Below are 13,253 nucleotides of genomic sequence, written 5' to 3' on the forward strand. Positions count from 1 at the left end.
AACCAGAGCTAGCCCACCTCTCCTTCTAATCCCTCTGGAAAAGGCTGCATGCCCACCCAGTTGGGAGTCTTTTCTCCTATACATCCACTACCATCCCCCCAGGTAGTCTTACCAGTTCTTGACAAGGGGGATGTCCAGGGCCCGGCGGGTGCGACCAGAGCGTAGGTTGAAGGGCCGTGGGGCCCAGAGCAGGGCAATGCCATTGGCTGTATTGTCTGTGTAGAGGGGTGTGTCCTTCAGGAAGGGCTCCACAAACTCTGGGAGCTCAAACTCCTCATCATCATCAGGCAACGGTTCCTGGCTCTGAAAGAAGAACCCCCCCAAGGGTTCAGCTCCCATTGAACTGGGCAGAGAATGGGGATAAGAGGGAAACTCTCTGGGGCCGAGCACAGTGGCTCCATCTACCATGGAAACTGGGCTGTCAGACAAGAGAAGCCCTAAAGGGTCAGGCCAAAAGGGCCAAGGGAGCAGAGAACAAGCCAGGACCAACCAGGAAACCAAGAATCACTCCTCACACCCCAACTGGCTCACCACCAAAGGTCTCCCAAATGAGCCCCACTACCTTAGGTAAACACAAAAACTATGCTAGGGTAAGGAGGTCTGTTAAGAACACTATGGAACGTGGGTAAAAATCAAAAATATTACTCCAAGTGTAAAAGGCCAATCACAAAAGACCACATACTGTTAAGATCCCATTTATATGAAATCTCCAGAATAGGCAAATCTACAAAAACTAGGAGTTGCCTAGGCAAGGGAGGTTCGAGGGAAACAGAGTGACTGCTAATGGTATGGGGATTTCTGGGATGATGAAAAGTTTTGAAAATTGCCTATGGGAATCGCTGGACTACTTTGTGAAAAAACTAAAAACTGCTGAATTGTACACTTTAAATGAAGGACATGTATGTAACTATATCTCAATAAAAGGACTGAAAAAAAAAACCATAATGCAAACAGACCAGAATATACAAAGTCCCAATCACAGAAACCCAGATAACACCAATAACTTACTTTGAGCCAAGTGCTGAACTGTCAAATTAGCTTAAAACTCAAGGGGAACACTAAACAGGATGACAAACATGTCTCCCTGTAGCTGAATTTTTATCTAGTAACACTTCAGCCACGGTCAGGAAATTTCTCTCCAAAGAACTAAGGTCAGGGACGCCTTGGTGGCTTAGTGAGTTAAGCGCCTGCTTTTGGCTCAGGTAATGATTCCCAGGGTCCTGGGATTGAGTCCCACATCAGGCTCCTTGCTCAGCAGGGACCTGCTTCTCCCTCTGCCTGCTCCCCTTGCTTGTGCTCTCACTCTCTGACAAATAAATAAATAAAATCTTAAAAAAAAAAAAAGGAACTAAGGTCAATTGTTTCTCCTTCTCACCTTGACGGAGTGCCTGTGAGAAATTGGGTTGATCAAAGGATCAAAGTAGAAAGCTGGGAGATCAGGATCCTCAGTTTTGATGAACACAACGTTAGGAGTATGGTACCTAAAATGAAGGAAGAGTAAGCTCAGGTTCTCTGGCACCGGCCCAACCCCCCTTCCCCCCCACCTTTGCTTTGGTTCTCACCAGGTGAGGTGGACATGGTGTGGGAGGTTGTTGTATAGATAAGGAAAAGCAATCTTGTATTCAGTGCGGATAGGCTGCCGGATGATGATTTTGTTAATATCGTTGAATTCATTCCAGTCTTCATCCCTAGGGTACAAAATAAAGGATGAGCAGACTACTTGGGGAGTTTGGAAACCACAACGGGATCTCAAGGATCAAGATTAGATTTTATACAACCCAAGGTGCCTATAATCCCCAATATCTCCAACTTACTGGAGATTGATGTCTCGAACAAGAGGTTCAAATTTGGGGCCTCCAGGAATGGCCATATTGAGCGCCTTGGAGGTAAAGAAGGCCTTCAGATCAAACAGATAGAAGTAGTTGTCATCTACCAAGTCTGTCAGGAGCTGATTGGCTAGGCGGTAGAGTGTAGACATCATGGGCAGTGTGAATTGCCAGCGCTGGTAAGTGGAGCCATTCACATACCTAGGAAAAAAAGACAGGCCTATGTCAGGAAGGTATACCTAGCCCAGCCATTCACTGAGGACTCCTTCTGGACTTCCAAAACTCTCACAGGAGCAGTAACTCCAATCATCACTCACTTCCGGCTGTCCCTCAATGGCTGGTGGTCATAGAACCAGTCCAACACAGGGGCATCCTCCTCAGGGTCCAGCTCTAGCTGAATAGCCTCCAGTGGTTCAACATCTAGGATGTTATCAGCATAGTCCAAAGGTGGCTCCTCATCATCAAAAGGGGGGAACCGCATCCTCTTGAAATGCCTCCTGTCTCTTTTTTCTCGACGCATCATAATCCACATTGACCTAAAAGTCAGCAATGTTACACTACGGTTTCCACCCACTGCCCCCAACCACCACCACCACCACCACCGCCACATTCCAGCCCTTCTCACCCCCACTGGGAGATGTAAACAGGTTCAATGACCCAGGGAATCTCATTAACAAAAGAAATGGCTCCAGTGATATGGTACAGCACAGGCACATCCCGAATCTGCTCCCAAGGCATAGGCATGTTCTCCAGGAGTTTGAGGACTGCGTGGGGCATGTACTTGAGGGCACTGCAACATTAGGGAGAGAGAGGATTATAAATGACTAGGTGTTCTGCTGCCTGTGCCATGCAGAAAAGCCACATGGTATCACAGTACCACATTCCATAGAAAAGCCTGCCTTACAGTCCAAACTCTCAAACTTAGCACACAGATCCTCCTTGACTAGGAACCCTATTCCCCCCCCCCTTCAATTGTGCCACTCTTTCTCTTAAACTTCACAGTCCCACAATATTGGGCTTCTGTCTCTCTATATCAATAGCTGTCCCTTTAAAGACAGCTTCTGGACTATTACACATTCTATACTCTCTGTACCTTCCCATATAATAATAAAATACTCATATTTTATCGTAGCCATCTTTCTTGTGTCTGTCGTGCCATAGACCATAAGATCCAGAAAGCCCATTATTTTCTATTCACTGCTATATTCCTAGCACCTAGCACAGTTCTCAAAAAAAATTTTTTTATAAATAAACATCTATGGCTATCTTTTTTTTAATAGCTATGTTAGACCAGTTTATTAAGTGGCTAACATTTTTGCTTTTCCAAATGGAAAAAAAATTTGCTAAGGCGCTTACACCTGTATTCACTCAGCTTGGGGCCACAGAAAAACAAGAGTAGAGAGGCCTTAGGAGTTAAATATCCTGAACCTCAGAATTCTGGTCACTGAGGAGTTACAGGAAACAAGAATGTAGTGTCCTGTTATGGGTTTCAACCCATTCAAAGATAGGGACATCTTATCATAGCTTCAACAAGACAAATTAGTGCCAGATCAAGAAAAAAAAAAATTAGGGCAATCAAGAGAATAAGTGAAGATCTGGAAATTATCACAGAACCTAGTTTTTTCTCTTCTCTTCTAACCACCAAGATGGGCTGTCAGAGAGAATTCCTGTTCCCAAAATGACAGAGCAGCTATCCAGGATAGCAACCTATGGGTCAGGGAGAAAGGAAAGAGGTCAAAATCCACATGAAATAATTCCAAGAGGTTCCTTACCCCAAGTAGACCCTTTTGTCATGGCGAAACTTCCTGTTGGTCATGTCTCCATGGTCTCGAATGATCTTCCTAACATGTTCTGGGGGCATGTCTTCCTTCTGAGCATCCACAAATCCAAACTTCCGCTTTTCTGCATAGCGCTTGGCCTGTAATTGCTGCCATTTTCGGGCTACAAAGACACCTCAGTTTAAACAACTGCAAGCCCTTAGCCTGATCATCCCCACCTCTCACCCCAGGGTAAGCCCCTCAGGATGTATGAGTTAGGGGTGGGCATACAGCAGGAACACTCCTTTACAACTCTCTTATCTCACTCTGCTTTACTTTTTCCTTTATCACATTTATGACTGTCTGACATTTTTGTTACAGATTAAGTTTTTTATTGTCTACCTCCCTCACTGCAACTTAACCCGTCAGGGCAGGGTTTTTTTTCATTGCTGTTGTGTCCTCATAGCTTGGATCAATGACTGCAAATAACAGACACCGTTAAACACTTAATTAGACGAAAAAATAAATGGGGCTATAAGTAAGCTGACACCTAACGCTCTGACGCTTGCCAAAACGGGGAAAGGAAGCAAACCCGCTGCGCGCACGCGCACAGCCGCCCTAAGCCTTTGGGCCCCCCGGCGCCGCTACCGCACGCGTTCTTTACCTTTCTCTTGCAGTTTCTCCTCCGACATGTAATCTGGCAATGGGGCTAGAGGGCCGGGCACCGGGTTACCCGGCCCTCGGTAAGGAAATACTCCGGCCATTCCCGGAGAATCTGGGAGACAGAGAAAGAAAAAATTGAACGAGCAATAGGGCCCGAGTCCAGCAGGAACGCGTCGACAACCCCGGCCGGCAGTCCCGCTTTGCTCCGAGTTCGTCCAGCCCGGCCAATCCCAACTTTCCGGTCATCCAGCCCGACCCCCATCACGCCTCCCTCAGCCCAGCCCATAAAGCCCACAACGCACCCCCACAGACCCTCACACAGGCCGCCGCTTTCTTCGCAAAGCAATGGCGGCAAACCTACGTCCGCTGTGCGTTCCCAACGCCGGGAAGTACGCAACTCTCGTTCAGCAGTTGACCCAATAGGCGCCCGTGTCCTCAGACGGATTAGAGAGCTCACCAATTAGACTTGCAGATAGCGCCAGAGGGGGCGGGTCCATAGGCGGAAAGTTTAGAACGCAAGAGGGTGGGGTCCGGTAGGCGCAAGCTCCGCCTCCCGCCTTTTTCGGGCTGCTTTTGGGGACCTGTCGTAGACGAACCTCGCCTTACCGTCCACGATTGGGGGCCGTCAGACTACGAAGGACCTTATTTTTCAAAAATAAATTTGTTAAAATCTGCACATTTCACTGTGTCTAGTTGTGTAAATGTAGACTTGAGGTCGGCTAGCTCCGAGCCCATCAGTCCTTTGTTCGTTCATAACATTCATTCGTTAAGCCTTCGTCTATTGAGTGCCCAGTTATCGGAGGTTGCAAATGCAACAGGGGGAAAAGCCAACCTTCACGGAGCTCATAGGGAGCGGGGAGGTCAAGCAACCCAGGATCTTACAATGCAATGTGACGGGGGTTGGCGGCCGGACATTTAACCCTGCCTGTGAAGTCAAAGAGTTATACAATGAACCTAGAAAAATAAAGAAGCCTTGGGGAACAGCATTGCTTGGTGTCTTTACCTCTCCCCCTCCATTCCTTTTCTTCTCTCTCTGGCAATGATTGCATTATGGAGTATATAGTGGACACCTTATAAATGCTTCTTGTTTTCCTCAGGCGCTGCCTATGTCTTGCTGCTTGAATTGTACTCCATCTCCTGCCATCGGGTTTTTTTTTTTTTTTTTGAGATTTTATTTATTTATTTGACAGAGAGAGACAGCCGGCGAGAGACGGAACACAAGCAGGGGGAGTGGGAGAGGAAGAAGCAGGCTCCTAGCGGAGGAGCCTGATGTAGGGCTCGATCCCAGAACGCTGGGATCACGCCCTGAGCGGAAGGCAGATGCTTAACGACTGCGCCGCCCAGGCGCCCCATCATCTCCTGCCATCCTTGTTTCGCTTTCTATCTCTCTTATTCCATCCTAATAACTTTAAATCTGACTTAGTCAACAGGTAAGTCTGTTTGAACTCACACAGTTTACCATGGAGGATGCAGAGGAATTGTAACCGATAGGACCTCTCAATCTGGTTGACAATTTAGGACTCAAAGGTGAAATAATTAGAGAAAAATGTAAAGGAGAGCTCAGGCAAGGGCTGGCTCGTGTGGATATTCACAGAAGGGAGAGGAGCATTAGTAAAGTTTTGATGGCAATGGGGGATGTTAAGGTTTTGATGGAATAAAAAAAGGACGGAAAAAGGAATCCCAACTGGTAGAAACTGCTAGAGATGGAGTTTTGAAAGAGGAACCAATATGGCATGCTCTGAAAACAACCAATCAGTCTGGCAACAATAGAAATTTCACTATGATCATTATTATGTTCATCATTGTTATTGTCATAATGTCCTTCCACCTGTATAAGGTTCACTTGTGTGCCAGGTATTGTTCTAAACCCTGGTAATATCCTAGCATTGTCTATGGCTTTGTTAAAATTACCGATGTCAATTTCTGGTTTTGATTTTTCTGCTATTGTCAAGTAAGAAGTTCCCAGTGAGTGAAAGGTACATGGGAACTCTCTGTACTATTTCTTTTTCTGCCTCCGAGATCAAGTCCTGAGCTGAGATCAAGGGTTGGACACTTAACCAACTGAGCCACCCAGGCACTCCTCTTTTTTTTTTTTTTTTTTTAAGATTTTATTTTTAAGTAATCTCTACATTTAGCGTGGGGCTCTAACTCACAACCCTGAGATCAAGAGTCATGTTCTCCACTGACTGAGCCAGCCAGGTGCCCCTGTACTATTTCTAAACAGTATTATTGAGATATAATTTGCATTCCACAAAGTTCACCTGTTTAAAGTATACAATCCAATGATTTTTACCATATTTATAGAGTTGTGCGATTATCATTACTATCTAGTTCCGGAACATTCTCACCATCCCAAAAAGAAACCTTGTACCCATTAGCACTCACTGCTCATTTCCTCCTACCTCCTACTACTCAGCCCTTGGCAACCACTAATCTACTTTCTGAGTCTATAGTTTTGCCTGATCTAGACTTTTCTTATAATTAATAACATACAATAGTGATCTTTTGTGACTGGCTTCTTTTACTTAGCATGTTTTTGAGGTTCGTCCTCAAAATATACACACATACACACATATACGCATACACACACACACACACATATATATATATATAAAATCTTTGGAGAAATGTCTATTCAGATCCTTTGCCTATATTAAAATTGTGTTGTCTTTTTATTATTGAGTTCTGGAAGTTTGTTTTATTTTTAAGATTTTATTTATTTATTTGACAGAGAGGGAGAGGGAGAAGCAGACTCCCCGCAGAGCAGGAGATCCTAATTCAGGGCTCCATCCCAAGACCCCGGGATCATGACCTGAGATGAAGGCAGTCGCTTAACCAACGGAGCCACCCAGGTGCCCTGAGTTCTGCCCTTTTACCTGATACGCAAAAATTTTCTTTCATTTTTAGGGTTATCTTTTCATTTTCTTGATGGGTTCTCTGGAGAGCAAAGGTTTTTAATTTAAACAAAGTTCCACCTATGGGGCGCCTGGGTGGCTCCGTTGGTTAAGCGTCTGCTTTTGGCTCAGGTCATGATCTCAGGGTTCTGGGATCGAGCCCTGCATTGGGCTCTCTGCTCAGCGGGGAGCCTCCTTCTCCCTTTCCCTCCACTGCTCTCCCTGCTTGTTCTCTCTCTCTCTCTGTCAAATAAATAAATAAATAAATAAAATCTTAAATAAATAAAATCTTAAATTAAAAAAGTTCAACCTATCAAATCTTCTATTGCTTATGATTTTGGTGTCAAATCTTAGAAATCATTGCCTAATCCAACTTACAAAGATTTCTCCTATGTTTTCTTCTAAAAATTTTATAATTTTAGCTCTTACATGTAGATCTATGATTCATATTCAGTTAATTTTTATGTGTGGTGTGAGATAGGAGTCCGAATGCATTCTTTTGCATGTGGATATTCCGTTGTCCCAGCACCATTTGCGAAAAGGACAATTTTTTCAGTTTTGAATTGTCTTGGCCCCTTTGTCAAAAATTAATTGATCATTTGTTTGTTTCTTTTTTTTTTTAAGATTTATGTATTTATTTATTTGACAGAGATAGAGACAGCCAGCGAGAGAGGGAACGCAAGCAGGGAGAGTGGGAGAGGAAGAAGCAGGCTCATAGCGGAGGAGCCTGATGTGGGGCTCGATCACGCCCTGAGCTGAAGGCAGACGCTTAACCGCTGTGCCACCCAGGCGCCCCCATTTGTTTGTTTCTTGACGCTGTTTTATTCCGCTGATCTATGTTTATCTTTATGCTCTCTACACCATTTGTGCAGTTTCAATGTGAGCTTAAAATTATTTCAAAATAGAAAGCTCATAAATAAATAAGCTAATTAAATCCTCAAAACAACCTTAGAAGATAGTTATTATTATTATACCTATTGTGCTGATTAAGAGACCCAAACTCAGAATGATTGAGTACTGGGCCTTGGGTCACATGGCTAATCACACGAAGTATGTGTCAGGTTTTGTCTAACAACTTTATATGCATTAGTTCATTTAATTGTCACAATAATCCAACAAGGTAGTTGCTCTTTTTTTTATTTTATTTTATTTTTTTAAAGTGTTTTTTTTTTAAGGTTTTATTTATTTATTTGACAGAGAGAGAGCACAAGCAGGGGGAGTGGCAGGCAGAGGGAGAGGGAGAAGCAGGCTCCCCGAGTAGCAGGGAGCCCGAAGCGGGACTCCATCCCAGGACCCTGGGATCACAACCTGAGCCAAAGGCAGATGCTTAACAAACTGAGCCACCCAGGCGCCCCTGTAGTTGCTCTTACTAACCCCATCTATAGATGAAGAAACTGAAGGTCAGAGAAGCCAAGCCACTTGCTCAAGGCCCCACAGGGAGTAAATAATGAAGACTTCTTCTTATCCTAAGCAACTGGATCCAGAACATATGGTTTTTTTGTTTTGTTTAGTAAATTCTACCCCCAACATGGGGCTTGAACTCATGACCCTGAGATTAAAAGTCGCGAGCTCTACCAACTGAGCCAGCCAGGTGCCTCAGCAGCTTATGTTCTTAACCATACTGCTATATCATCTCCTATGGTCATGCTAAGAAGCATAATGTTGGATGGGAAAATTTGGCCTAAGCTGTAGTTGGTCTTGAATTCCAGAGCTTTGGCAGCCTTTTGATATTTGCCAGTGATTTGATCTACTTGCCAATGTTTTTCAAGCTTTTTCTTTTAAAGCTGGAAAACATTTTTGTAAGTGGAATAACTTACAAATGAAGGAACTTTAAGACTTAAAGAGTTAAGAACTTCTCTTAAGGGGGCGCCTGGGTGGCACAGCGGTTAAGCGTCTGCCTTCGGCTCAGGGCGTGATCTCGGCGTTATGGGATCGAGCCCCACATCAGGCTCCTCCGCTGGGAGCCTGCTTCTTCCTCTCCCACTCCCCCTGCTTGTGTTCCCTCTCTCGCTGGCTGTCTCTATCTCTGTTGAATAAATAAATAAAATCTTTAAAAAAAAAAAAAGGACTTCTCTTAAGGTCTCTTAACTGGTCAAACAGTCTAAGTTAGTCTGCGGAAGCTCAGTTGAGTAGCACAGTGACAAAGCCGAGAACAGATCTGAACAGAAATACTACCTGCCATTATCATGGACTATTCCTTACATCCAAGCCAATCTCCTCATTGTTTATGGAGTTTAAAACTGGACTTGAAAGGGTCCCTGGGTGGCTCAGTCAGTGGAGAATCTGCCTTCGGCTCAGGTCATAATCTCGGGGTCCTGGGATTGAGCCCTGGGGTAGGACTCCCTGCCCAGCAGGGAGTCGGCTTCTCCCTCTCCCTCTGCCCTCCCCCGACTAGTGTTCTCTCTAATGCTCTCTCTCTCTCTCAAATATATAAATAAAATCTTAAAAAAAAAACACTGGACTTGGAGGTGATTATGGGTCATATAAATGAAGGAGTCCTCTGGCTAGAAATACATAAGTGTTGAGTCTGGGAGCTCAGGCTAGATATTCAATCAACAGACCAAAGCTGATACTAAAGCCATGAAAAGAATGACAGAAAGACAAATGAGGAAGCCCAGAGACACAGTCTGGAACAGGAGGTTGCCAGAAAAAGCCAGAGAAGTAATAGCTGGAGGTTGGGAGAGGCCCACGGGAAGGAAAAGCTTCAAGAAAAGGAAGCCCTTTACCGTGTTAGATGATGCAAGAAGTAGAGGAAGACTGAGAAAGGACATGATCTTCGCAAGAAAGAATTCTCTGACCGAGGAGAGAAGTTTCAGAAAAATAATGGGACAGTAAGTTTCCTGGTTGCCAAGGAGGTTCATAAAAACAATGAAGGCAATGGGAATCAACCATTCACTTGAAAATGTAGGCCTAAAAGTAAAACAAGAATTTGGACTATAACAAGAGTGTTAAGAGAAATTGAGATAAGGAGGAACGTAGATTAGAATCATAGAACTGGCAGAGGGGCGCCTGGGTGGCTCAATCAGTTGAGCATCTGACTCAGGTCATGATCTCAGGGTCCTGTTGGTTTCCACTCAGGTCATGATCTCAGGGTCCTGAGATCAAGGACTGTCAGGCTCCAAGCTCAGCAGGGAGTCTGCTGGAGATCCTCTCTCTCCCTCTCCCTCTGTCCCTGCCCCTGCTTGCACACACACACTTTCTCTCTAAATAAATAAATAAACAAACAAACAAATAAATAAATAAATCTTTTTTTAAAAATCTTAAAAAAAATCGTAGAACTGGCAGAGACATCAAAGATTATCTTGTCCAAAGTTCTATACAACTCAGTAAGTCTTCTCAAAGCATACATGCCCTTAAAGATGTGTTTGTACAAAAGTTTAACACACACCTCCAGTTGCTGGCCTTCCCAGGGTGCCAGGATACAAAAGACAGCCAACCAGACTGAGGCTATCCCTTCTGGGACCTTGCATTCTAGATGGGGATATTAAATAGCTAGTCATACAGTAAATTTTTTTAGTTTCAGTTTTTACAAAGTTATATAGTGTCATAGAATTTGTTATGAAGAACAGCTGCTTATGTTCCCTCTGCCCATTTCTTCCTCTCCAAAGAAAACCACTTTCAGGGGGCGCCTGGGTGGCTCAGATGTTAAACCTCTGCCTTCGGCTCAGATCATGATCCCAGGGTCCTGGGATAGAGCCCTGCGTGGAGCCCCGCATGGAGCCCCTTGCTCAGTGGGGAGCCTGCTTTTCGCTCTCCCTCTCCCTCTACTGTTTCCCCTGCTTGTGCTCTCTTGCTCTCTCTGTCAAATAAATAAATAAAACCTTAAAAAAGAAAGAAAGAAAGAAAGAAAGAAAGAAAGAAAGAAAGAAAGAAAGAAAACCACTTTCACCAATTTAGCTGATCATGTTGGTGTTTATTTTCATATCTCCAAATAAGTGTGTAATGCTACTTTTTTTTAAGTAGGCTCAAAGCCCAACATGGGCTCAAACTCAAGACCCTGAGATTAAGAGTCACATGCTGTGCCAATTGAGCCAGCCAGACCCCCCTGTATTGCTATGGTTGACCTTTTGCTTTCAGAGATTATTTACTTACTTCCCACTATAGAAAGTGGAGATCCAGGAGTGCCTGGGTGGCGCAGTCGTTGAGCGTCTGCCTTCGGCTCAGGGCGTGATCCCCGTGTTCTGGGATCGAGCCCCACATCGGGCTCCTCTGCTGGGAGCCTGTTTCTTCCTCTCCCACTCCCCCTGCTTGTGTTCCCTCTCTCGCCCGGCTGTCCCTGTTAAATAAATAAAATCTTTAAAAAAAAAAAAAGAAAAAGAAAGGAAAGTGGCAATCCAACTTTCCTCCTAGCCTCCCAAATATACATATATCCTTCTCACTACCCCATTCTCCCAGTCTGGTTATTTTATAATTTTGGCAAGTTTAATAAGCAATGTTTATGTAATTGTCCATGCAATAAAATAGCTAGCCCTTATACTCTGCATTAGGCACTTTTCTAAGCACATTGCACATGTTAATTAATTTAACTCTCATGATAATCCTGTTACTGTCATTCCATTGCACAGATGAGGATAGTGGGGCACAGAAAAATCAAGGAACTTGCCCAAGTCCACATAGCTAGTAAGTGGCAGGTCTGGGATTGTAATCCAAGCAGTCCGGCTCTAGAAGCCACAGCCACAGGGTTCCTCCCCACTCCCTGTGGGAGGACACAGCAGTATTGGACTGAGTGCCCAGCGTCTGAGATGCTCATTTATTTCCTGACTCCGCAGGTACAGAGCGCTGTGCCAAGCCCCACCTCCTGGGCAGACATTTCCCTCTTGCTAAGGATCCAGGCTGTAGGGGGGAATCTACACCTCTCCTAAACCTTCCCCTAAATTATTACCTTTCCTGTCCCCCTGTTTAGTGCACCCACCTCCAGCTGTCGTTTGGGTGTCTATCATCAGTAATTTATATGAGGTTTTAATGTAAAAAAAAAACCCGAAGAACAAAATCATACAAACAAACAAACAACTTTATTATGCCTGTCTATACAAATGGTATGCACAGATTCGCAGCTCATTCATGTAGTAAACTACGATTGCGTTTCCTTCCCTAAGCAACTGTTCATTTTGTCTATAGTTAACAGATGCATCTGCTCGGTTTTCTATAGATTCTTTGGCAATTACTCCCCGGCTCCTCATTAGTTTTTAAGTCTCTTCTCAAATATGCAGACATATAAGGCAGACGATCAGTTTACCTTTCCCAAAAAGGTATCTTCCAGAGCCTTATGACCCGCTGTAGTATGCCAGTTCCCCTCTCTGCTTGCTTATTGTATAGCTCTCTTCCTAGGATCCCCATTCAGCATCATCCTGGAGAGTCCTTTCTTCTCTTTTATCTTGATTCTCCTGTTTTCTTCATCTGTGTGTTCCTCTTTCTTAACTACCCCCCTCTCGCCTTTTTTTTTTTTTTTTTTTGGTGGAGTGTATCTTCTAGTAGCTTTCTGAGAAGAGTGCATGGAAAATAAATTTGGGGGGACAACCCTCACACTTGATTAGTAGTTTGGCTGGGTGTCAAATTCTAGTTTGAAATAATTTTCCCTCAAATTTTTGGTGACATCACTCCATCACCTTTAAGCTTCCAGTGTGCTGTTTAGAAGTCCAAAGCCGTTTTTATTCCTGGTGTCTGTATGTAACTTTCCCTCCCCTCTAGAACATTAATCTCAATATCCTGAAATTTACCTGTGATGTTGCTTGATGTAAATCTATTTTCTTTCACTGGTCTGGGCATCCCACGGACCCGTCAGTATGTAGTAACTGCAACCCATGTTCTTCGGTTTTGAGGAATTGTCTTTCATTACCTCACTAATGATTTTCTTTCCTTCTTTTCCTCAGTTCTCTCTCTCTGGGACTCCCATTATTATTTTTTATTATTTTTTATTTTTTTGAAGATTTTATTTATTTATTTGAGAGAGAGAGAGCACAAGCAGGGGGAGAGGGAGAAGCAGACTCCCCACTGAGCAGGGAACCTGACGTGGGGCTCGATCCCAGAACCCTGGGATCATGACCTGAGCCAAAGGCAGACGTTTAACTGACTGAGCTACCTAGGCCCCCTCCCATTATTATTTTTTAAAGTAA

General features: G+C 44.2%; 1 protein-coding gene across 4 annotated transcripts in view; it reads right to left on the minus strand.

Moving 5' to 3' along the window:
- Nucleotides 1-4,650, minus strand: part of PRPF8 (pre-mRNA processing factor 8) — a 31,562-nt gene extending 26,912 nt beyond the window's left edge. The window contains exons 1-9 of one of the 4 annotated variants that reach the window (XM_026517840.4): nucleotides 4,549-4,650; nucleotides 4,248-4,358; nucleotides 3,599-3,767; nucleotides 2,452-2,616; nucleotides 2,144-2,362; nucleotides 1,815-2,027; nucleotides 1,563-1,688; nucleotides 1,376-1,481; nucleotides 113-303 (exon numbers count right to left, since the gene is read on the minus strand). In XM_026517840.4, the coding sequence (XP_026373625.1) occupies nucleotides 113-303; nucleotides 1,376-1,481; nucleotides 1,563-1,688; nucleotides 1,815-2,027; nucleotides 2,144-2,362; nucleotides 2,452-2,616; nucleotides 3,599-3,767; nucleotides 4,248-4,347 (1,289 nt within the window). In that variant the 5' untranslated portion in view covers nucleotides 4,348-4,358; nucleotides 4,549-4,650. The remainder of the gene's footprint in view (nucleotides 1-112; nucleotides 304-1,375; nucleotides 1,482-1,562; nucleotides 1,689-1,814; nucleotides 2,028-2,143; nucleotides 2,363-2,451; nucleotides 2,617-3,598; nucleotides 3,768-4,247; nucleotides 4,359-4,548) is intronic. The other 3 variants (XM_026517841.4, XM_048226866.2, XM_048226865.2) reach the window with 3 other exon arrangements.
- Nucleotides 4,651-13,253: the final 8,603 nt, after the last annotated feature.

The sequence above is a fragment of the Ursus arctos genome, unplaced genomic scaffold (genome assembly GCF_023065955.2).
Source record: "Ursus arctos isolate Adak ecotype North America unplaced genomic scaffold, UrsArc2.0 scaffold_24, whole genome shotgun sequence".
Taxonomy (NCBI): Eukaryota; Metazoa; Chordata; class Mammalia; order Carnivora; family Ursidae; genus Ursus; species Ursus arctos.